Below are 24515 nucleotides of genomic sequence, written 5' to 3'. Positions count from 1 at the left end.
CCTGCTGGATGTACCCAGAGAGAACAAAACAGAATGAAAATGGCAAGGGCTTTTGCTATTACTTAGGGTTGGGTTTTAAATTCTAGCTGCTCTATTCTTACTAGCTATACAAACTAAGGAAAATTAATGTGTTTAAAAAAAAAAAAAAAAAGGCTTTTTCTCCTTAAATGTTTAAAAAGCACCAGGATCCCCATTGCCTCACCCTGTCAAGCCCTAATGGGTTCCTAGACACCTCTCTGGTCACTATGGGGCTAGATTTATGTTAGCTGTACCTGTTAATGATCCACTGCATTAATACTTTTGGTGGACTCTTCTCTACAAACTCCAAAGACCATAACAAATATGTTTTCCCAAGCTCTCAATCCTACTTCTATTTCTATTAGTCTCAGCTGAACTGTAACAGTCTCCTTCATCTCAAAATATCTCAGCATGTGTGCTTTCCCATTCTCCTGCTATCCTGCTAGCTCTACAGGAAGAATGTCTTTCTTCCTAAACAAATCTGTTCCCACTAACACCCAACAGTCTCCATGGCTGCCCAATAACTTTTACACTTTTGCCTTGCATTATCAGTCTTTCTATTCCTTACTAATTTTTGTCTCTCTTCCTCCAAATAAGCTTCAGCTTTATTTATCACCAAAGTTGATTCCCTTGACCTGGCTAATCCCTGGAATTACTCCTGAGTATGTCTGGCTCTTTTTCAGAGCCAAAGCCAGCTCTTTTTATTATTTCATAATACTCAGGAGTAATTAACAAGTATTTAACAAATACTTGTTAAATACCTATTATATTTCATCCTATATGCTCAGTTACAAGAATGTCGGGATGAGTAACAAATTGGCCCAATCCTCATGATCTCTTTCTGAACACTACTGAAATTCTGCCAAATGAAAACCCTTTTCTCAGTCTTCATTTCTCTCTACTTCTCAATCACACTGAATGTGTTTTATCACCATCCCCTCCTTTGCAAAACTTCTCTCCCTCAGAGTCAAAGCACTGAACTCTCCCGGTTTCCTCCTCCTTTTTTGACATATCTTTCCATTTCTTACACTAGTCCTATTTCTTCCTTTCATCCATTAAAATGGATGTATTCCCCCATACCACTGTCTTAGGCTCTCCATTCCTTTCTTTTTATATTCTCCCTTTTCCGACCTTTTCCACTAGTATGGGTTTTACCATCGACTCTGGGCAGACAAATCACAAATAGTAGCTAAGTTGATTATTGCTGTTTTATAGGTAAGGAAACGAAGGCTTGGAGAAATCAGGAAGTTTGTCCAAGATCACAAGGACTAGGAAGTAGTGGAGCCAGGTCTTGAACCCTAGCAATCTGATTTCAGAGCCAATGCTCTCAACCAATACAATATATTGCCCTGCTTCCTGAGGCCATTTCTCAAGGATCACACCCAATTTTCAGTGGTGTTTTAGATCTTTTTTTTTTTAAATTTATTCATGAGACACAGAGAGAGAGAGAGAGAGAGGCAGGCTCCCCACAGAGCAGGGAGCCCGATGTGGGACTCGATCCCAGGACCCCGGGATCATGACCTGAGCCGAAGGGAGACTCTTAACCGACTGAGCCACCCAGGTGCCCAGTGGTCTTTTAGGATCTTTCAACCTGAATATGTTGCTTGTACATCAAACACATGTCAATTCATCATCTTTATCAAGATCAGTTGATTCTGACTTAATTTTTTACATGAAAATTACGTTCCCCATTATTCAAACTTCAAACCTCAGTTATGCTTATATCCTCTCTCTTCCTTATCCTTTTATATCTTAAGGTTTCAGAACTCAGTATCTCACATTCTTCGCCAATCCATCCTGCTTATTCACTGCTGCCAAATAATGTCCTAGATGCCCTCTTTAACGTGTCTTCACATATTTAAGACAATAATCTCAGCTTGGCAATCAAACACTTTACATGGTTTTAAGCTTTTATTCTTTTAAAAGATTTATTTGAGAGAGTGGAAGCGGGGGAGGGAGCACGTGCATCCAGTGGGGAGAGGGGCAGAGGGAGAGGGAGAAAGAGTCTTAAGCAGACTTGCCGCTGAATGCGGAGCCTGACGCTACATGGGGCTCCAGTTCACAACCCTGAGATTACCACCCCAAAATTGTGACCCTGAAATCATGACCTCAGCTAAAACCAAGAGTCGGTGCTTAACCAACTGTGCCACACAGGCGCCCCTAAGCTTTTTTCCCTGATTTCCCACAGATTATTTTTTTTAAGATTTATTTATTTGAGATCGAGAGAGAGCATGAGTGGGGGGAGGGGCAGAGGGAGAGGGAGAAGCAGACTCCCCGCTGAGCAGGGAGCCCAACACAGGGCTCCATCCCAGGACCCTGAGATCATGACTTGAGCCGAAGCCAGACACTTAAGCAACTGAGCCACCCAGATACCCCCAGATTATCTATCTTTTGCCTAAACAGGTATTTTTGGTTCTTCCCCGAATGTTATATGACTTCTTGCACCCCAGTGTCTTTGTTCTTCTTTCCTTCTATCCACCCACCTTAATTTCTACTTCCTCATTATTACTTCGCTTGTTTCCAAAACTAAATGTCATTTCAGTACATTGAATCATCATATTACATTCTTCTGCTACTCATCTTTATCTCTTCTATAATTATATGTGTCTCCTATTCTCCAAACCAGGCTGTAAGTACTTTGTGGGAACTGACCATGTTTCATTATTTCTATGTCCCTTACAGCTTGCTTTGCCCAAGAATAATACAAATGGTTCTCTTCTACCATCTTTTAGAAAATGCTAGCCTTGCTTTCTTCCCTCAACAACAGTACACATTAACTATCATATTCCTCACTATTAAATGTTAAACTTCCAAAGGTACACAGTCACACAGATGAAAAGTGAGGTAGAGTTTATTTTCTTGGGGATAAAGCAGGATATCAAATGATAGAATATTTTTAGGAATAAGGCTACTGACTGACCGAGAGACTTAACCAAATTCCAAATTAGGTAATTAACTCCTTACTACCTAAATCTCTCTCCTCTATGCTCCTTCAGCTGGGTAATACTGCCTCCTCTATTTCCCAGCTCTGGCTCTGGAGGGAATGTGATGTGCACCATGAAACAGTTGCAACATGCTACTTGGGGATGGCAGGCCTTACAGCTCTGGGCACAAGAATCCCTGAATGTCCCTTACGCACACCCCAGAAGTACTAGGAGACTCATTAGGGAATGTCTTAAGACTCTTGAATGAAAGATGCTAAATACAAGAATTTTTCAAAGGACTCATTTCACACTCCCTCTCCCCAACACTTTTTTTTTTTTTTCAAAGCTTGTTATTGAAGGTCCGAATAAAACATTTTCATGCAGGGTGGGGAGAAATTATCCTCTCAAAGCTAAGCGCTATTTTTAAAACTGACCTTGTGTGTGTTCACAGAATATTTCTAATGCTGGCCTTTCTAAATTTGGATTTATTCCATTTGGATTATTCAAAACTTATATCTTAAAGTCTCTAATAAAGTTGGCAAAAGTTCAACAAATATGAATTCGATTTTTAGGGATCATTACTATTTTAAAAGATAAACTATCCCGGTGATCCTTCAGCCATCCCTGTTCATGCCTTACGACCCTCTCTTTATTATGTCATTGGCAGAATATAGACACTATGATTATCAGGACTAAATGAAGGATACAAAGCTACAGGCAATCGAGTAATTGGTTGTCAATATAAAACATAATTTTTTTCTTTCAAACCAACTAAGGTTAACAATTTTGTTTGCCCTTTTCCTGAACATAAAGATGCATAGAAAGCAGTCAACCCAAAAGTTTTTTCCAAAAATGATTTCCAGATCACATTAGAGAAAAGTAAGTCTCAATCCTATTTATAGAAGGCAAACTTTTCTCTTTGACAGTTTTTTCTTTGCCCTCTCCAATTCTACTAAAATGAAAAAATGGCCTGAAATCAGGAGATCTATACTCAGGAGACAGAAGTGGACTGTGACCCTCAAATTTCTGCTTGTAATCTGGAATTAGAATTTTTTCCAACCTACATTCTAATGACTATATCAACCTTGAATCACTGCTTTTGAAGTCAACAGAAGATTTTCTGCTCAACAAAGCTCCTACCTCAACTCCAAAATATTCTACCAAGAATTTTATAAATTATAGAGAAAGTAAAACAATATTTCCTCCTTTGACTTATACAGTCCTTAAATTAATAAACTGGGGAAATCTTACAATTTTTTTTTTTTTACAGCTGTAAGATCCTTTTAAAAACGGAGAGAACATATTGCATGGTTGAACTTAGCTAGGGAGGTTAAATATCTAAAATGAAGTTATCTTCTAAGTAGTAGATGAGTAAATGAGTAAATTCCCATTATTTAATGATGGGAATAAATGACTATTTTCCAAGCACCAGCTTGTGCTAAATTATATCACAGAATTAATCTGACTGTGCAATCGTGAGCTTTCCTTAAAAATTTTTTTTGAAAAGACAATAGTTGGAAATAATGTATACAAACCTTACTGTTAAAAGTTCTGGGTCCCTAAATGTGTATTCATTAATCATAAAATGATGCAGTTTGGGAGTCATGCAATCATTCATTTTATTCAATAGATATCTGTGAAGGGTACCAGGTACTAATCCAGACAATGGGAATTCCGGCAGAGAATATTAAACATCTTACTTTTGGTTTTGAACAGAAACCTATAAACATTTTTTGCAATAGTTATTAATCTAATACCACAACTGCAGAAACTATCTAAAACTTTCCTTGTTTATAAACACCAATGGAATTCCTTAGGGCACTTCTACAATACTGGTTGATAATAAATAATAATAATAAAAAAAACCCTCTAATTATCCTCCTCCCCTTTATCTTCCACTTAGGCACTTAATTTTTTTTTTTGTATTGCCCCAGAGCTAAATAAAACAAAATGTGAGGTTGATAAGTTGCTATTCCTCTCTTATCAGCTGTTCATCCCTAATGACTCAGGGCTGTAAAATCCCACAACCCACCTTATTTAATACCTTCCAACAGATCTTGCTGTACTCAGTAATTAACTGCAAAAAAAAAAAAAAAAAAAAAAACAACTTTCCATCTCTTTTCATCAGTTTTTTGCATGCTTTTGTGCAAATTTATACATGATAAGTCAGTCACTCTGGGTACAAAAAGTATGCATCTACCTTCTTTTAAGTTTGCTCTTTACTGACACTTCCTGATTACCTCACTTCTCATGAATTTTTTATTTTTTAAAGATTTTATTTATTTTAGAGAGAAAGAGAGAGAGAGAGAGAGAGAGAGAGCATGAGTAGGGGGAGGGGCAGAAAGAGCGCATCTCAAGCAGACTCTGAACTGAGCATGGAGCCTGACTTAGGGCTCAGTCCCAGGACCCTGAGATCATGACCTGAGCCAAAATCAAGAGTCAGATGCTTAACCGACTGAGCCATCCAGGTGCCACTCTCATGAATTTTTTATTTATTTTTTATTTTATTTTTTTATAATCTTTTTTTTTTAAAGATTTTATTTATTTATTTGAGACAGAGAGAATGAGAGAGAGAGAGCACATGAGAGGGGGGAGGGTCAGAGGGAGAAGCAGGCACCCTGCCGAGCAGGGAGCCCGATGCGGGACTCGATCCAGGGACTCCAGGATCATGACCTGAGCCGATGGCAGTCGCTTAACCAACTGAGCCACCCAGGCGCCCATCTCATGAATTTTTTAAATAATTTCCTATTAGTTTATCTTTTCTGTCCATCTTTAAATTCAAAATTGGTTATTTTCAAACATTTAAAATAATGTAATGATAGCATGTGTATGGCATTACTGAAGTGGTACCAATGGACACACAGACCATGAAAATGATAACCCCTTATCATTGAGCCACTTTATATTACCTGATAAAAAACAGCAGTAAGAATTTACACAGAGTTGCTCAAAAACTTTCTAAATTATACAAAACTCTTTCCAAAATAGCATAATTTGTCATCAAGGAAGTAATGAAATAATTTATGAATTAAAGATTATTTTATAGAGTTAGTGTATTCCATTTGACATGAAGCCTTAACTCAATTTTCACTTACTTTATCTGTCACAGGTCTGTCTTTGTTAAGCATATGTCTTCTTCTAGACACAGAATCTTATTTGCTTACTCATCCATTTGTCCACTCACTCAACAAACATTTACAAGTATCTTCAATACTGTAATTACTGTGCCAGGCACAGATTCAAAGGTAAGCTTAAAAATGTCCACAAGATGTTTGAAAGCTACAACATATATAACTAAAATACAAAAGGAGAAATGTGAGATCAGCTGCTTAAGAAACATGAAAAAGCTATTCATAGGAGGAGGAAAAGAATCACTTCAGCCTAGAGAAGGAAAGGAAGGGTGGAGAATAAGTTAGAGACAGCATCATGGAGGTGGCAGCACCTGAATGGAGTTTTAAAGAAGGATTTCAACAACACTAGATGTACTCATTCTTTCTGGAGGGTGGAGCCAGAACTTTCTCCCTTCCTTTGAACAGGCTGCTTACTTTGCCTGGACAACCATTTCTCCCTCCTCTACCAGGCTCAACTGCCATTCAAAAACACAGTCTCACACATCTCTTCAAGAAATCTGTGATAACAACCTCCTCCAGCCTGTATCTATATGAAAGCCCTGTGCATAATTCTATTATAGTCCTCAAAAACTATACTGTACTTGCCAGGTTATCATCCACACCAATAGACCACAAAATACTTGAGGGCAGATCTCTGTCTTTCACCTCTGTATCCCTAAAATTTATCAAGATGCCCAGCACAGTGGGTAATGATGAACTGCATAAATGAAAAACAACAAAACAAAACATGATAATCGTCGGCTGGAGAACCTGTTTAGCAAGCTGTTTAAAAGAGCTGAAGAAAAAAAGAACTCAAGTTAGACTGGTGAAAAAGGAAAAGATGGAAAGTGTTAAGATGGGTTAAGGAAAAGAAAGAAAATCAAGCACGCTTGAAAGTCCAGGAAAATTATGGCACCATTCATAGAAGGAGGAAATTACTGAGTCCACCAGGGAAGAGTAGAGTTTGGGCCTGGATTACTAATAAATACACTTAACAGCAAAAATTCAAGTTATCAGAACACGTCTCCAAAAATCACAGAAGTATTTCTTTACGAAAATATCAAATTTTAATTTAAACACTAATGCCATGATGTGGCATATCTCAACTGTATAACTTCTCTATAAGATAGAATAAAAATCTAATCATCACTAACTATATTTACCTTTAATAAGGTAGTTTTATATAACTTGCTCTTGCTTTATTTCAATGTGTAGGCATCATCATTAATGAAATTGTTTCAAAAACACATAGGGAGAAAATAATTTCCTATTACTATATAAATTCCAAATAATTTAAGCCTTCCCTTGCCTTAAGGGGTAGGGTAAAATTATATACTAATATGAGAATTAATGCAGTTTATTCCATAAATTTATGCATATACAATATAATACATATACATATACAATTAAATATATCTAGATAATGAGAGCATAGATTTTCCATTGGTAACTGATTGGCCAACTGAAATCAACCAATTAATTAAAAAGTTCCAGGGCATGGAGAAATAAAAAGAGATTTCTCTCCTAAAAAAAGAGATAGTGATTAACTCTTGGAGTAAGGCAACAGATGGGGATCAGAAAAGAACATACAGGTAGCTTCAAAAGTAGAGGGAATACTCTATCGAGTGGAGGTTTATTGGGTACTTACTGTTTCCAACTGTATAAAATGTAATTTCATATATAAGATTTTATGTAATAAAAATTTTTTAATCCCTATGTAATCTAACTAAAAAAGAAACTCTTAGGTAGAATCAACAGTTCATAAATATTACATGACAATATTATCTACATACCTTTATATGACTTGCTGCACCTAAGTTATTTTTCCAACATATTAATATAAAACTGTCAAGTTTTATAATTTATAAATTTTATAAAATTTTATAAAATATTTATAAAACTTGACAGTTTTATATTTTTTCTTTCACTTACCACATTTTTGTATGAATTTGACACATACAACAGTGTTGTCTAACAAGAAACAACAAAACAGCAAACATTTGTCTTCCATCCTTCACTGGTTAAACAAGATGAGCCAGAGAAATACAATGCCTTTCTGAGTACCTCTGTGCTTTGGTTAAGGACTGAGTTTTTCTTTTCAGCAACATGTGAATCATTTAGAAGAAGTAACCCTAGGAACTTATTGTATATTGAGATATTTTCAATCAGTTAATCAATTAATTTTACCAAAACACTTCATTCTTCTGTAATCGTTTTCCTACTGTTTTAGTAAGATTTTTCACTACATTGTTTTCCTTCCAGAAAACAGCACAGAGGGACTGTCAAACTTCAGTTTGATTTTAAGTTACTGCAGCAATTAAAACACTATCTTCTCTCACAAGTTGGAACTCTAAATATATTTTCCCAAAGAAATAATCAATTCTATATGTTGCACTGAGAAAATGAAAGATGTGTAAGACATAGTCTTTTTTATGAAAGGCCCTGAATAATGTCTCCAAATTGTTTATTTAGACTTTGGTACTTGAGCCCTATCTGCATTATAGTTTTAAAAATGTATTTAAATCCATATTATATAAAAGCCTTTCTTTATCTCTTCAGGCAGAAATAATCTTTCCCTCCTTTGAAAATCAACAGCACTTTATTCATGCTAGACTTAAACCATTTATGTCTTCTATGATGTCTACTTGTGTAGACAGACTTACTTTTCCTAACACTCTGCCTACTGTACTCATTCAATATTTATTAAATAAAAATAAATAAGGCCACATATGTGAATGTGCTTAGTAATCTATAAAGTAGTATGAAATGTAAATTACTACAAAGGTTTTGTGTTTAGAGTAAAAATATTGCTAAGATTCCACTTAATGTATAGCAGTGCAATTTACTAAACAATCATTAACTAATTGTCAATAATAAAAAAAAAACACTGTGTACACCATACCCTAGTAAATGCAGAGAGACAGATGTTAAAAAAAAAAAAAAAAAGAAAGAAAAATGCCAACTCAGCCCTAGAGACACTAGGAGTTGGTCTGCCACAGTATCAGCCCAAGAAAAAGACTTTTAAAAATTAAATAAAATTCTAGTTAACAAATGAAGTTAAATGCCCAAGACAATCCTAGTATGTGCTTTATAACAGTTCATGATTATTAACCTTAAAAGGGCCCATAAAAATTTACTAATTTTTACACCAAGTTGATTCAGTATTTCAAGGGAAATGAAAAGTATTAATCTAACTGTATAAACAATGAAGGTTCTCCAGGTGTTCAATTCCTACTGCATGATCAGTCAGGCAGAGGTTGACACCAGTTATTAGTATCACAGTAAGGTATCTGACAACCACCTTCTTTATTAAGTTTGCCTATTTTAATGATGCTGGAATACAGAAAAGATTATTATTTCCTAGAAAAGCAGATTTACATTTTTATCTCCTAACCAGTCTGGACAACAATAAAATTCTCATTCACCAAAAGAGGAAAATAGATATCTAATATCAAAATCTATGTCAGAATGCAAATACAACTAAACATAACTAAAGGACACTAAATCCTAGAAATGATACATGCCACTTTGGGGCCCAATAATTAAAGAGCCATAGAAATTCCATATGCAAAAATAAAAATAATTTACTAGTTTTTTCTTAAAACATTGCTCCAACCAAGAAACTTCCAAAAAAATATTAATTTGCCCAATTAGCTCCAAATTGCCAAATCAATAATGTATAATCAGAATAACTTGATTCATCTATAACATCTCAGTTCTGCTTTCCAATTTAAGTAACCATAAGGCTGAAAAATGACAGTAATTTCTTGACTGCCTGAATGCCAAGGAAGAAAAAAAAAGTAGCAGGAGTTATTGACATCTCTATTATAACATAAAAAAAGACTATTTAAGGACATAAATGCAACATTTAGATTTCATAAATGAGATTTAATTTGGTGTACATGGTCAACTAGTTTTATAAAGTCCTGATTCATAGTCTACGAAGATCATCAATTTGGGAATTAACAAAACTAGCAAAAATCAAAGAATGCCAAATGATTTAATTGTATTATATCTGTGAAGTATTACAGAAATATAAAATGAAGTCTTTTTTTTAACTTTACCAAGGGAGTAGAAAAATTTGTAATAGTGTACTATTTCAAGCTTCTGTTGTAGTTTACATTTTACAAATACGATGACTGTGGCATATCAGATCCCATGTAATAAAAAGTGGTTACTAATGATCAAAAATTACATTGGAAAATGAACATCAAGAAGTCATTACTACCATAAAAAAATCTTTTACCACAGGGAGCCTTTAAAATGTGAAATAATCACAAATACTATTTCTAAAGACATCTGCTATCAGAACCATCAGTCCACTGGATTCTGAACTGCAATCACAACCCTTCATGGACTTCACATAATCTGACAATACGTTACAGTTATAAACATGTCAAAATCAACAAAGTATGAAAACCGCAGAGCAAATTAGCATTTGTTAAATACCAACCTAACTGGGACCAAAATTATATAATTTCTACTTCCCATGGTAAAAATAGGAGAAAAATTCTATCATCACTAGCCACCATTTATTAAGCGTGTCTTCTAATCCCATCTAATGAAAAACTTAAGACAGAAATTTCATATAAAATGTTTGAAACTTTTCTACATTATTTTTAAAACAAGCCAAACTATGTATCAGTGTACTTAATCTATCTGATCAGTATCATATAATGAATGCTCTGTGCATGCACATGTTAATGCAAAAGGGAAGAAATTCTTCAACAGACTCTGAGTCTCCCAAATATGGTTTGTGTGACTAACAGCTGAGAGGAAATGCAACTGAAACTGTCTGCTGGAAATCCATTAACATCTAGGCACAGGAAAAATGCCTGGGTGACAGTATAGTTGGATGCGCAAATTTGTGCAGGAATATAGCCAAATTTTTGGCAATCTCTCATGGTCTTAAATGTATTGACAATGGCCTTTCTTTTTCAGTTGTTAATACTACATTTAAAGAACATTATTTGAGTTGGAGGACCTGCCTGGTCTTCAAAACAAACAGGCTTAAAGCTCAGATTTACAAAGACATGGCATTTTAAATAATACAAAAATTTGTACAAAAAATTATATGCTCCACAAAAAGTGCTACGCACAGCCAAAAGAAAACAAATCAGTACATTAAGGAAAATAATGTATGCTAATTTACATATCATTCTAATTTCCCTTTAAATATATTATCTTAAAATTTTTCTGCAAAGATCATTTTAAGGATTATTATAGTCTGAGAAGGGAATGTTTTTAAAGGAATGTTCATATTTTAAAGCATATGCTCTTAATATACTACTTTATAGATTACATCTAGTATTTGCTTGTTAAATAAACTATTTAACTTTACAAACCATTTAATAGCCACATTTGATCCTAGTCACTCTGTACTGAGCCCCTCCTATGTACTCATTGCTGTGAAATATTAAACAATGAAAGCATTTTTAAGAGTTTATAACTTAATATGGGTATAGTTTAAACAAATGTACACATTTAAAGATATAAATATGCTATAAGCAGCTCTAATTGTTGTGGTGATAAAATAAATTGAACGTTTTGCAGGAAAGTACTGTAATATTTTACAAGTGAGCAGTAATAGGTAAAATTGACTCAGTACTTTGCAATTAAGAAGTGATTCTCATAATTTCACTGAATCCTCAAAACAATCCATGATACCCTATGACTACTTTTGCCCCATTTTATTTATGAAGAACCTAAGATCAAAAAAAGGTAAGTAACTAAACCAAATTTACACACTAAGTACTAAAGCCAAGATTCAAATTGGGTTCTCAAGCTGAAATCAAGGCTGCCCCTGGATTTATAATTTTCACATTCTTTCATGTAAGTAATCTCATCTGATCTTTACAACAACCCAAGAGATAATAATAGCAGCTAATATTCATTGAATACATATTATGTATCAGGTGCTCTTCTATATTAATTCACTCCTCACAAACCCTATGAAAGGAAGGGTTACATTATTACTCCATTTTACAGGTGAAAAAATGAAGGCTCATCGAAAATATGTAAATTGCCCAAGATTACACAGCTAATAGCTAGGGGAATCAGAATTCAAACCCAGGGCATTTAGTTCCAACACCTGCTTCTTTACCACCTCAATCCTCAGAAGGGTGAACATAGCAAGTTAAGAAACTTGCCCGAAGTCACAAGGAAAGAAAACTGGAGAAGGAGAAGCAGCATGTCTTCTAGCACTTCACCCTAATTACTTTTCCTAAATGTAATTGGAATCATTGAATCCAGATGAGGCAAGGTGGCTTTGGGTGTAGATAGCTCTTTAAAGCAGAGTATGAGCAGGTGAGGAACACTAGCAGGAAGAAGGAATCCCATCAAGTTAGAGAAGACTTATCTTCCATAGACTGGAGGCAGATGAAAGGAAAATAAAATGTATGTGAGCAGAGACACATGTATTTGCCTTTCTGATGTAGGGAGTAGGAATTAGGGTAGATGAAGAGGGATGACTCTAATTAAGGAAATCAGTAAAAGTGAAGCACAAGACTGATTTGTTTTGAGAGAAAATTTAAAGCCACTGAGAGATTTTGGATAGGTGTTGTAATGCCTCCAAAAAATTGATACCCCTACTCTTGCCAAAAGTACCTGGCACACAGGAAGAAAACATGTAAGCACCGAAAGAATTACACATTTTCATTTTTTTCTTTTTAAAAACTAAAATGTCATTTACAGATTAGCAACTCCTTTTGACTGTTAAGACCCTTCCTGTGGAGAGAAGAGGGAAAGGGGAATATAATTGAGCATAACGTGCTTCTCATGAGTTCTCAAGCTATGAAGCTATGGTACTGCTTACTTTAGCACACAGACTTTCCTCAGAATGCTGTTAAAATCTGATGAAGGAAATTACAACAAAATCTCGCTCAAATGAATAAACTAAAATGCCAATCTAAACCTCAAGTATATGTAAAAGTAGAATTTGTAACAGATAGGGGGAATAATCACGGCAGAGATCAAACACAAGGATACCAGGATACTAGGAAGCAGGACTTTTTAGAAGACAAATTAAGTGAGGCAATCTAACCCTAATAGAATTTCTTCACTCATTACTTAAAATAAACCAGGTCACTGAAATGGGCTTATACTGTGGCATTTTGTTCATTTTAATTTCATTTAAATTTCATTAAACCATAAATTCCCATGGAAATACCTTAGACACGTGCTCACAATAATTAGAATGCCTAACATTTCAGTGTAAGTACTTTTGCATGAGTTCAACAAAATAGAAAGAATGCAGTGAGGTTCCTTTAAGTTTTTTGCCTATGTCAACAGCTATTTTATGATAAGAATTATCTCTGTGGCTATAAAGCACATGTAAAATACATTACAGGAGTCCATGAGAAGCCTTAATGCGGAAGATCCAGTAAAGGTCCGGACTGCACACAGACACATCAAAATCAAGCTAAACTTCCTAGAATATAGCAATGATAAATTTTTCCTCCCAAAGCTATTACTGTTAAATATACCTTGATGAATTAAGTTCAAGTGTAACTACAACTGAAATATGATTCAACTGAGCTATGACCTATTTTTCCTCTCAAAAGCAAAACAGAATAATGACAGTTGTGAGACTTACATTTTTCCGTTCCAGGGTATTTCTGAAAGTTATTTCACAGCAGAGCTAAAGGCAAAATGCACTAAGTGACACTTACTTGCTTTAAAATATAGTTATGTATGCTATTGCTCATAGGACAGTTGTAATTATTTAATAATTTGTTGTTAAAATTCATGTGTTCACTTACTTTTAAACTATACATACCAAGAAGCATTCTGGAAGGAAATAATCTCAAAATGTAATAGGACACCTAAGTCTACAGTTCAATTATAACTATATATCTACAGAACAACAGAACCAACATCAACATGACAAATACAAAATTAACATATACTGTATATGTGGTTGAAAATACCCACCCCTAGCAGAAAGCTTTTTGGTGTTGATAATTTTGGCAGCATATTCTTGTCCAGTAGGGATTTTCATACATCTTCTCACCACTGAGAAAGCCCCCCTGAAAACCAATAATTAGCATGTCATCAATATAATCAGCTCTGATATCCCTTTAAAAAATTACAACAATCTGAGCATTTTTATTGCATTTAGTGATTTGTAAAATATCAGTGCACTACAGTAATATCCAGAAAATGAACGATTCTTCCTGGAAATCCAAACCTTCTTTAATGTTGAAGAATAAAAGTAAATTTTATTTAACTGGGAGCACACATTATTAATCAACAAAATGAAAGGAACTGCCAATTATGATGGCTCTTGTTTGCACATGAAATTTGAAAACATTTTACAATCACACTCACACAGCACCAAATGCTCTGAGAAAAAAAAAAGAAAGAAACCCTGCAAAGAGCATGGCTGAGGAGGAGCAGCAAAAATCTGCTGCCTATTTATTTTGTTAGAAAAAAAATTAATGTGGCTCCGAGTAAGTAAATATGGCGATTGTTTTCATTAAAATATAAATCTTGGGAACATTTGTGTTGTTTAACAAATCCTGATATGGTGATTTCTCTGGGCCCTGTTTTGAGCTGGGGGAAGGGAGAGATTTGAATTAAGCTGCTCTTCCGACATATTCTCCATGTTTTAACAGCAGACAACATATAAATATATAAGGATATAATTTTCATTACATTTAAAGGATAATTACATTTTCTTGAATTCAATTGTATAAAACAACCACATACATATAAACGCACCCCTTTCATAAGTAATAGTCGACACTAGCGATAGATGAATTGGGTTTGGGTTGGATGCTACATAAATCAACATTCACGGTTTGGCCCCTAGGTCCCTAAGCACACAGGTCCTCAGGAGGTCTCCCGTCCCCTTCCTTAAATTCTCCGAGTAGTTCTGCCTGTCGGGCGTAGGAGGTCGTTTTATACAACGCTAGGCTACCCTTGGGAAGCTTTCTCTCGGTCTCAGAGGTCTTTCCCGTTGCCTGTATAAATAAATCCTCCCAGAGAATGCGAAGAGGCACATGCAAATCGTAGGAAGGATGATGATGAGCGAATAATCTAGTGCAAAGATTAATAGTGGATATGGGGCAGGGGGCCGAGTTCCTTTGGGTGACCCTTTTCCTGGACAGAACAACTACTGGATGCGAAATAGACTCTACGACAAGTTGAACTTTCGGCATCAATAAATATGGCACCGTCTGTGGCAGTGAGTTCTCATCCGTACGTGGGTAGTACGGCCGACACGCCGGCTAACCAGGAGGCATCTCTATTTACAGAAAACATGATCTATGTTGCATTTTACATGGGTTCTTGTTTCCTCTACACACACACACACACGCTCGCACACTTCTCAGGATGACAGCTACAACTGCAGGGATCGTAAATCCACTAAGTCTCTAGTGCAAGAGGGTGGGGGAGCGGGAGAAGGTGGGTTTAGGATCATCGGAATGGGCCACCAGCTGGGGTGGAGGGTCTTTTCCCGTCTCTGTCCCCTCCTCTTGCTAAGGCAGTACCTTTCTCAGAGCTGCCACACCACTGGCCCTCCTCCCACTCCTCTGGTCTCCCAAACTCCCTCGCCCCACGCGGGAGGCCGGTGGGTCTGGGGTAACGCGACCCGCCCTCTGCTGGAAAGGGAACATGCGGATGCGGGTAAAGCGCTTACTTTCCGAGCTCCTCGAAAAGCTGATACTCGTCCGTGAACCTGGTGCAGGTTGTGGTCGAAGCCATCCTCGGTCCCTGGCTGGGAGCGCGGCAGACGAGACTCGAGCAGACGCGCGGCTTCCCCGGGACTGGCCCCGCGGCACTGTCACCCAGGGCCGCCCTCACTTTCCTCGTCCGAAAGTAGCTCGCCCGGGAGGGAGTGTGCGCAGGGGCGGGGCGGGAGGGGAGATGACCAGAAAGGGTGGCGTGGGGTCTCCTCCCCACGGTCCGCCGATTCTCTTCCTCCTCCTCCTCCTCCTCTTCCTCCTCCTCCTCCTCCTCCTCCGGCCCTTGCTTCCTTCTCCTCTGGACGCTCCACCCGCCCCCTTTCCAGCCCCTCTCTCCAAATGCAGGGGGCAAAGTGCTCAGGAAGAAGGGGCCGGGAAATGGACCACAGCCCGGCACGGGGCGAGAGGCAAGCAGTTGCGAAACTAGCGCACCGGGCTGGAGGGGTAGGGGCGGAGGGGAGGGAGCCCGAGGGGGCGGAGGCCGAGGAGCTGGGAGCGGACAGCTCGAGCCCAGCTGCAGCTGTCAGCAGGCGCGGGCGCGGGGCGCGCCGGGGCTCGGCCGAGCGTGCGCGCCCGGGGCCGACCTGCCTCCCGCGGGCACCTCGGCTGCCTGACGCTCCCCCACGAGACCGCGCTGCTTCGAGACTGCGCGGCGAGAGAAAAGAGCGCTCGGATGGGGCGAAGCCTAGTCGGCCGTCCCCAGGCCTCCGCCTCCTACCCCCTCACCCCCCCGCCGCCTCCTCCCACCACTCCCTCCGCCTGCCAGCACCCCTTCCCTCTCCAAGCCCCCTCCTCGCCGGTCCCACACCTCCCTCTAGCGACTCCCAACCCTATGCCTTCGCGGATCTCGCTCTCCCGCCCTGGGTCTCACACTCGCGCAAACCCGTCTAGGGAGAGACCAGGTGGGTGGAGGAGGATGTACGAGGGAGAAGCCTAGAGAGGGTTTAGGTGAAGGAGGCGAGACGTCAAAATTACCCAGTTAAACTCGCTATAAAGCTGCTGCCTAAATCTGGAATTGATTTAGCGGAAAGATGCGGGGTTAAGTCGTGAGCTGCCTGGGGATGCTGCCGGGGCCCGTGTAGGGCCCCGGCCCTGTTGGGGGCGCGGGGCACTAGAAACCGCTCCAAGCCGACCCGCGAGTCGCGGTGCCCCGGGTGGGAGGGCGAGGTGAGCCACCATTTCATCTCGGCGCCGCTCCGTGTTGACACAGCGGGGGCCGGATGTGGGCAATTGACAGCTTCCTTAGAAGGGTCCCAGCCTCCCACAGCCTCCCAGTGACTCCGGGCCCACCCCAGCAGAAGCCCGTTTAGCGAGGGGCGACGCCCGCCGTGCGCCACGTTTCACTTCTGATATGACTGCCGCCTCACCCTCCACTTCCCCCCGCCGTTTTCTAGGTTGGGTTGCTCAGACTCTGGCAACCCCAAAAGGCCTTTGCTTCGACCATGAATGCTAGAATGAAAGCAAAAACTCCCCCATTGAGCCACACCTTCCTTTCAGAGTAACTCGCCTGTAACCTCAGTTAAGTTCTGATAGTAAGGCGGTTTCTCGCGAGATTTCCTGCCCCGGCTGCGGGGGCAGGGTGCTGGGAAGGTTGGGTGTCGGTCACGCGACCCGGTTGGGACTCACGTCACTAGCATCACGGGAACACGTTCTAGCCCGTTTTCGTTTTGCAAAGAAAAAAAGGGAAGGGGAGAGAACAGGGCGAGTGTGCTCTGCTTGTATGGTCAAAGATCTGGCTAGATAGTGACACATACGTATACTTTGTAAATGACTGTCTGAAAAGCCACTTAATGAAGAATACATCCTATTCATTAGCATGCAGTAGATAGGGGAAAAAATAATTATGCATTACATTTAAAATAAATCGCTGATTGCTAAAACAACCCCTGGGCCATTCTTTACAGTCTTATGTCTTTAATAAACTATGCAACTGCAAATTTAAAGGCAGAACAAAAGGGTTATGAACGGTATTTCCAAATTACTGTCCTTTGTTCTACAACATGGGACCCTAAAAACTTCGCAGTTCTGCTAATTTGTTCATCATTAGCATTACATCATGGACTCAAAATTCCACAGCTGGAAGATAAAAGATAACTTGGATATACAAACAATCTAAAATTTAGAGGAATTGTTGCTTGCTCCCAGGGGCTGCTACTGATTAGTAAATTACCTTGTCCACGGTTACACATAATCGTTAATTCCCTCATTTCCTCATCTGGGGAATGCTAATCTGCCAATAGTAGAGTTTTTACTTAAGTTTTCAAAATATTTACAAATTTTAACAGTTATTATAACAAACTTGAACTTTGTATATATTTGTATTCCCAGCGGTAAAAAGCAATTAGAACATTGTGTAAAATGTAATAATACAAGATGATACCAAAAGCTATATAAAGAAAGAAACAGGTGTCTAAGTATTAATAATTGAGCTATAAAATTGAAAAAAAAGATTCAGTCTATGCTAAAGATTTTTAACATATCTTAAATATTTAGCAATATGGTTCCAAGTTATAATGCAATAATTTAATTTTCTCTGAATCTAAAAATGGAACAAAAAGTAAAATTAAAACAATAAATAAAGATAATATTAAATTTTACAACTCCAGGGAAGAAAAAAAAGTTTTTTTAAATATTCAAGTAATGAGGCCTATATAATTACAGTATTTATCTCAGTTATTCAAACTACCAATAATTGTGAATGTTTATGATGATTGTATGATACAATGAAGGAAACGTAACAGTTTTAATACTGATGTATTATTCAACAATAAATGTGTATTTTAAGTACTGCTTACTCAATATTTGTGCTGTTTCTTGATTTATATCTTAGACTGATTAAAATATTTATCTTATTTAAACAAATATTGACAGTTATTTCTGAAGTTTGGGCTTTCTTAAGACAGTAATCCTTCTAAAGTTACACAGAAATTCCACTTGGATTATCATCTCTTGCCTTCTTCCTGGTCTCCTGCTTCTGCCCTTGCCCCCCTTCATTCTAGTCTCTTCATGTCAGGCATAATGGTCCCCTTAAAACTTCAGTCAGAATAAATCATGCCTTTGCTCAAAAACTTCTGAAGGCTTAGCATCTCAATTAGACTAAAAACCAAAATTCTAAAAATGACTTACAAGGCCTTCAGGGATCTGCCCTCCACCCGTACTCCCTTAGTCTTCCTACCCTCAATTTGTGCCCTGGCCCATTCTACTCCAGCCACATTCGCCTCTGCTGTTCCTGGAGCATAACTTGGCATGCTCCTGGAACTTCCCATTTGCTATTCTCTCTTTCCTGGAATATTCATCTCTCCTATTTCATTTCTTCATCTCCTACCAGTATTCTCTCAAATATCACCGTATCAATGCAGATTTTCCTAGCCATTCTATCAATTACTGCACATTTTTCAGACACGATTTCTATTTTCACTGCCTGCTTTATTTTCCCCCTTAATATCTATTACCATCTAGTATACTATAAATTTTATTTTTTTCCTTGTTAATTGTTTATACTTCCCAACTAAAATATAAACTCCCCAAGGGCATGAGTTATTGTCTGTTTTGTTCACTGCTCTACTTCCAGCAACTAGAATAGTGCCTGGCACATAATAGCTGCTCAATGAATTTTATTGAATGGGCAGATTAATTATTTTGGAGTTTAAATTACCTAATTACAATTTTTATATTAAAGTTAGTTGTTGATAATTATTATTTTTATTTTTTAAAGATTTTATTTATTTATTTGACAGAGAGAGAGAGTGACAGCAGGAACACAAGCAGGGGGAGTGGGAGAGGGAGAAGCAGGCTTCCTGCTGAGCAGGGAGCCCGATGCGGGGCTCGATCCCAGGATCCTGGGATCATGACCTGAGCTGAAGGCAGATGCTTAATGACTGAGCCACCCAGGTGCCCCTAGTTGTTGATAATACGCCAATAAAACTTCTTACTCTAAGGGTGATCATTTTCAGTCAAGATAGTCACAGTATCCCATGATTAAAATTGCCTATGCAAAGAAATGGATTTTTAAAATACATTAAAAATTGACATCAAAGGAAAAGGATCTAGTACTAATTTTCTTACCATTGAAGTCCATAAAGGAAGAAGGAATTGCCGGGTTTTTTTAGATATACCAGCCTTACTAAATTTTACATTGTAATAAAAGACAGATGCCAAAAGTTTCAAATGATTAGATCTCACTGTGAAGACACAAGTCAATGTAAGGAAATGAAAAATGTGGCTTTGAAATGAGTTTTTGTAATTCCTAAACTAGTTAAACACCACCACTACTATGAAAGAAGATCCATCTTATGATGTGAAGAAATAGGAAGTCATAAATGTGAAAAGAACATCAGAAGTTACAGAATGAGAATGAAGGATTACCAGATTTAAGTTAAATTTTCTAAAATTTAGTAACAAATATGAGTTGAAGATTATACAAAAAAATAAAATTCGTTGTTCAAATGTAAATGGAAAAAAATTATAAACATGTACATACTCGGTTTCTCAATTGATTTAGATTAATCACACAAAAATTGAGATCAGGTAGTGTTAGAAGCTCCTAATATTCTATTTGCTGAGGTGGAAGAAAAGCATTCATAATTTTATCTTCTTTTAAAGTGTATTCTTTAATACTGGAAAAGGTAACAACAAGCAAAGCAGGAGGAGTGAAGTTTAAGGGTTGGAGGCTTGGGGGTAAACTAGTTGTAAGCAGAGCCCTATTGCTCCTTATATTGCTAGACTTCTATCAGATGAAATCACATTAGTACCAAGACCACACAATATTTTGCTATAAATATATTCCATCCCTTTTGTGTGTGTGTGATAGCATCAACTGACAAAAAGTAGCAAAGAGATAGAAGACAGACTGAAAATGATCACTATATACAAATACAACCGGAGAACCAAAGATAGAAGATCTTTTTTCTTTTTGGCCATTTGCAATTAAAAGGCAAGCCAATTAAAAGGCAAGCCTTCAGTAGTCCCACTAGGAAAGGATAAGTTTCTAATACTTAAGTAAACAAAACAGATATTGACATTCATTGATTTTCCTTGTTACAGAATTACAAGGCAAGAAACAATGAACAGATGATGCTATCTCCATAGCTCCCCAGAGTGAAGACTATCAGTAATAAGTAGATTGCTGTGAGAATTTTAGCACGGTCTGTATTGTAGCCACTTTTCATTGAAGATTTAGAGGCAAGGAGGAGAAAGCAACTTGCTGTTGTTACTTCCATTTAGCCTTCTCAAGGAATAATAATTTAACCACATAGAGCCAGACACAAATATGGTCACTAGTGAGCAGATAATCTATTCACCAAACTCTCCATTCAGGAAAGATGAATTTGCAGATGAAGAAATGAACTATTTATAAAACAAAAGCTCATAACAGAAAAGGTATTCTTTGTTTCATCAGGTCCTGAAAGAAGTAATTTTTCCCTACAAATAAACATAAATGTGTAAATGAACGAGGAAATAAGGGATAGCCCCACAATGAAGTAGCTTTTTTCCCATTTCTTCCAAGTATATGGGTTAGCATATTTGATCCTCTACCAAGATACCTAACACTCTGTTAAAAAGAACTGTAGAGAAGATTATATTAAATATGATGTATAAATCAAAACAACTGTATAAAAGGTTGTTCATCATTAACAAAGTAGCAACACGAATTGGCAGATGTTGAGTCTTCCTCTGTGCATGGGTAATGACTTTCACTTAATACTGTTGCAACATTTATCCCACTGGACTGTGACTATTGGCCCCTTGGGGGCAGGAACTGTCAGTCTCCGGCTGCAGCACTGGTACAGGGCTTGTGCCATAACACAGGTGCTTAAAAATCCTTTTATTTAAAAAAAAAAAAAAAAAGGGCGCCTGGGTGGCTCAGTTGGTTGAGCGACTGCCTTCGGCTCAGGTCATGATCCTGGAGTCCCGGGATCGAATCCCGCATCGGGCTCCCTGCTCGGCAGGGAGTCTGCTTCTCCCTCTGCCCCTCCCGACCCTCCCCCCTCTCATGCTCTCTCTCTGTCTCTCTCTCTCTCAAATAAATAAAATAAAATCTTAAAAAAAAAAAAGATTAAAAAAAAAAGAATATATGTTATCATCAGTCTTTGTCTCCAAAATACTAAAAATGTCCAATCTTTAAAAGGGTGTAATGAGGGCTTTTTGTGTCTATATATAATAGATCATTTTCAATCTTTCCATTGCTTGACTTCTCTGTATCATTTCATACTGGGTTTAAAATGTTCTCCGTGGGTTTCCATGTCTAACGCCACATTTTCCATTCACAGCACCTCCCCGCCCCCACAACATTTCTGTCTCCTTTTTTCAGTCCCATTCCTGAGCTCTTTTTTCTCCACCTTTATGGTAAATGGTGTTCTTCAGCATTCCATTTTAGGCTGCTTCTTTTCTTACTTTGGACACCCTTCTCAGGCTGCTTTAATAACTCTTTATCTTGATTATTACCTGTCTTAAATTTGGCTCTCCATATGTAGACCTGAGACAAAAATGTCTGGACAAGTGACTTATTGAGGCAGAGCTCTCAGAGAAAAGGATAAGGATGTGGAGGAAGCAGGACAAAAACAAACAAACAAACAACCCAGTGTGTGACTTCAGGCAAAGTCCCAGCCTCCACTTGATCTACATGCAGCTCTAGAGTGTAGATTACATCCAGATTTTGTTGCTTTCCATGTATGGACTTTCCTATTCCTTCACCAGTCAGTCCTTGACCCCTAGCTAAGGGGAAGGGGAAAGAAGGGACATAAACCCCCAAGGAGTAGGGCTCCCCTTTCCTCACAGGCACACAGAGAATGGGGAGGGGAAAAAAACAAGAGTCTGCTAGATATTAAAATGCTAATGACTCTGAAATCTTCATCTCAAACTCCAATCCCTCCCTGAGCTTCAGACATGTGTTTTCAGCTCCCTGTTGGAAATTTCCTCTTAGATATTCCACCTCTATGTCTGATTTAACATGTCAAAGATTCATCTCCTATATTCCCTCCTCACTTGCACCTCTTCCGTATCTCGGTGAAACTTGAGGGTTACCTGTAACAGTCCCTCTCCCTTACTCCCCCAGCCAATCATATGTCCCTGTATCTCATGCCATCCCTACTGCAAACGCTTTCCTTTAGGCCACTACCTTTTCTCACTTGGATTAGGGTGTTAGGTCACCTTTCTGTAGTGAATTCATACTAAAGAAATCTAGTATGTTGCTCCTCACCATATATCCTTAGAAAAAAAGTCCAAAATCTTTAATATGTCCTATCAGGCATTTCCTGGTCTGGACCCTGCTTAGTTTCATAGATGCATCTCTCTTGTCACCACCCCATACTGTGATTCCCAAGTATTTCTAGAATTATCTGTCCACTTCGTATTTCTCATCACTGGCATTCTAGACCAAACTGCTGTCATCTCTCAAACAGTTTGCTGAGAAACCCTCCCAACTCCATTAAATCTTATGCTAGTTTCCATCTCCTCCGTATATCTGAGAGAATGATCTTTTTAAAACAAACTGATCCCACAATTCCTCTGCTAAAATATTTCAATCACTTTTCTAGTCATCTTGAAATAGAAACCAAAATGTTTTAGAAAGCCCTGCATGATCTGTTTTTGTCTGTTTCTTACAACTTGTTTAAGAAGAATTTTCTATTCACAAGGTTATATATTTGCCTATATTTTCTCTTAATACTGTTATGATTAGTATTTTTAACCTGTCTAAAATTTATTGTTGTGAATGGTATGAGGCAGGTATCTATTTTCATCTTATTTCCCTAAAAGAGCTCATTTTGCCAATGCATTAGCTGAATAGTTCGTCTTTTCCCACTTCTTTAAAAGACCTTTTAAAAAGTCATATAGTCTTATTTCACTTACTAAGTGAAATAAGTCAATCAGAGAAAGACAAGTTTCATATGATCTCACTGATATGAGGAATTCTTAATCTCAGGAAACAAACTGAGGGTTGCTGGAGTGGGGTGTGGGGTGGGAGGGTTGGGGTGGCTGGGTGATAGACATTGGGGAGGGTATGTGCTATGGTGAGCGCTGTGAATTGTGTAAGACTGATGAATCACAGACCTGTACCTCTGAAACAAATAATACATTATATGTTAAAAAAAAAAAAAAGATAATAGAAAGGGAAAAATGAAGGGGGGGGAGTCAGAGGGGGAGATGAACCATGAGAGACTATGGACTCTGAGAAACAAACTGAGGGTTCTAGAGGGGAGGGGGGTGGGGGGATGGGTTAGCCTGGTGATGGGTATTAAAGAGGGCACGTTCTGCATGGAGCACTGGGTGTTATGCAGTAACAATGAATCATGGAACACTACATCAAAAACAAAAAACAAAACAAAACAAAAAAAACAAAGGAGAGTCCAAGTCAAAAGGATTCTGAATAGAAAGTGTAGTTGTCTGTGTCTCTCTACTCATAGTCAGCCTAGGAGATTCGGCAACTTTGTGTAGAGCAAAGTTAAAACAACTGGACCTGATGGATATGTATTGATTTATTCATTTAACAAATAAATATAGATAAGCTCTGAAAAAAAGAGTCATAGTCATTTATACATGGAATTGCTTCATTACTTTCTATGTTCTATTCATCTATTTGTCTATTCCTGCTTCTTTTAAAGATTGTATCTATTTATTTGAGAAAGAGAGCATGAGAGACAGAGCACGAGCTGGGAGGAGGGGTAGAGAGAGAAGCAGACTCCCTGCTGAGCACAGAGCCTGATGTGCGACTAGATCCTAGGACCCTGGGATCATGACCTGAGCCAAAGGCAGACGCTTAACTTACTGAGCCAGCC

The 24515-nt window shown here is 38.1% G+C and overlaps 1 protein-coding gene across 10 annotated transcripts in view; it reads right to left on the bottom strand.

Moving 5' to 3' along the window:
- CAMK2D (calcium/calmodulin dependent protein kinase II delta) overlaps positions 1-16394 on the bottom strand; it is a 321958-nt gene extending 305564 nt beyond the window's left edge. For 9 of the 10 annotated variants that reach the window (XM_021684521.1, XM_021684522.1, XM_044912889.1 and 6 more), the window contains exons 1-2: positions 15696-16394; positions 13985-14079 (exon numbers count right to left, since the gene is read on the bottom strand). In XM_021684521.1, coding sequence (XP_021540196.1) covers positions 13985-14079; positions 15696-15760 — 160 coding nt within the window. In that variant the 5' untranslated portion in view covers positions 15761-16394. The remainder of the gene's footprint in view (positions 1-13984; positions 14080-15695) is intronic. The other variant, XM_044912893.1, reaches the window with a different exon arrangement.
- Between the last annotated feature and the right edge of the window lie 8121 nt (positions 16395-24515).

Source organism: Neomonachus schauinslandi, chromosome 2, assembly GCF_002201575.2.
Source record: "Neomonachus schauinslandi chromosome 2, ASM220157v2, whole genome shotgun sequence".
Lineage (NCBI taxonomy): Eukaryota > Metazoa > Chordata > Mammalia > Carnivora > Phocidae > Neomonachus > Neomonachus schauinslandi.
The sequence above is the reverse complement of the archived record's forward strand: the minus strand, read 5'-3'. Positions and strand labels throughout refer to the sequence as shown.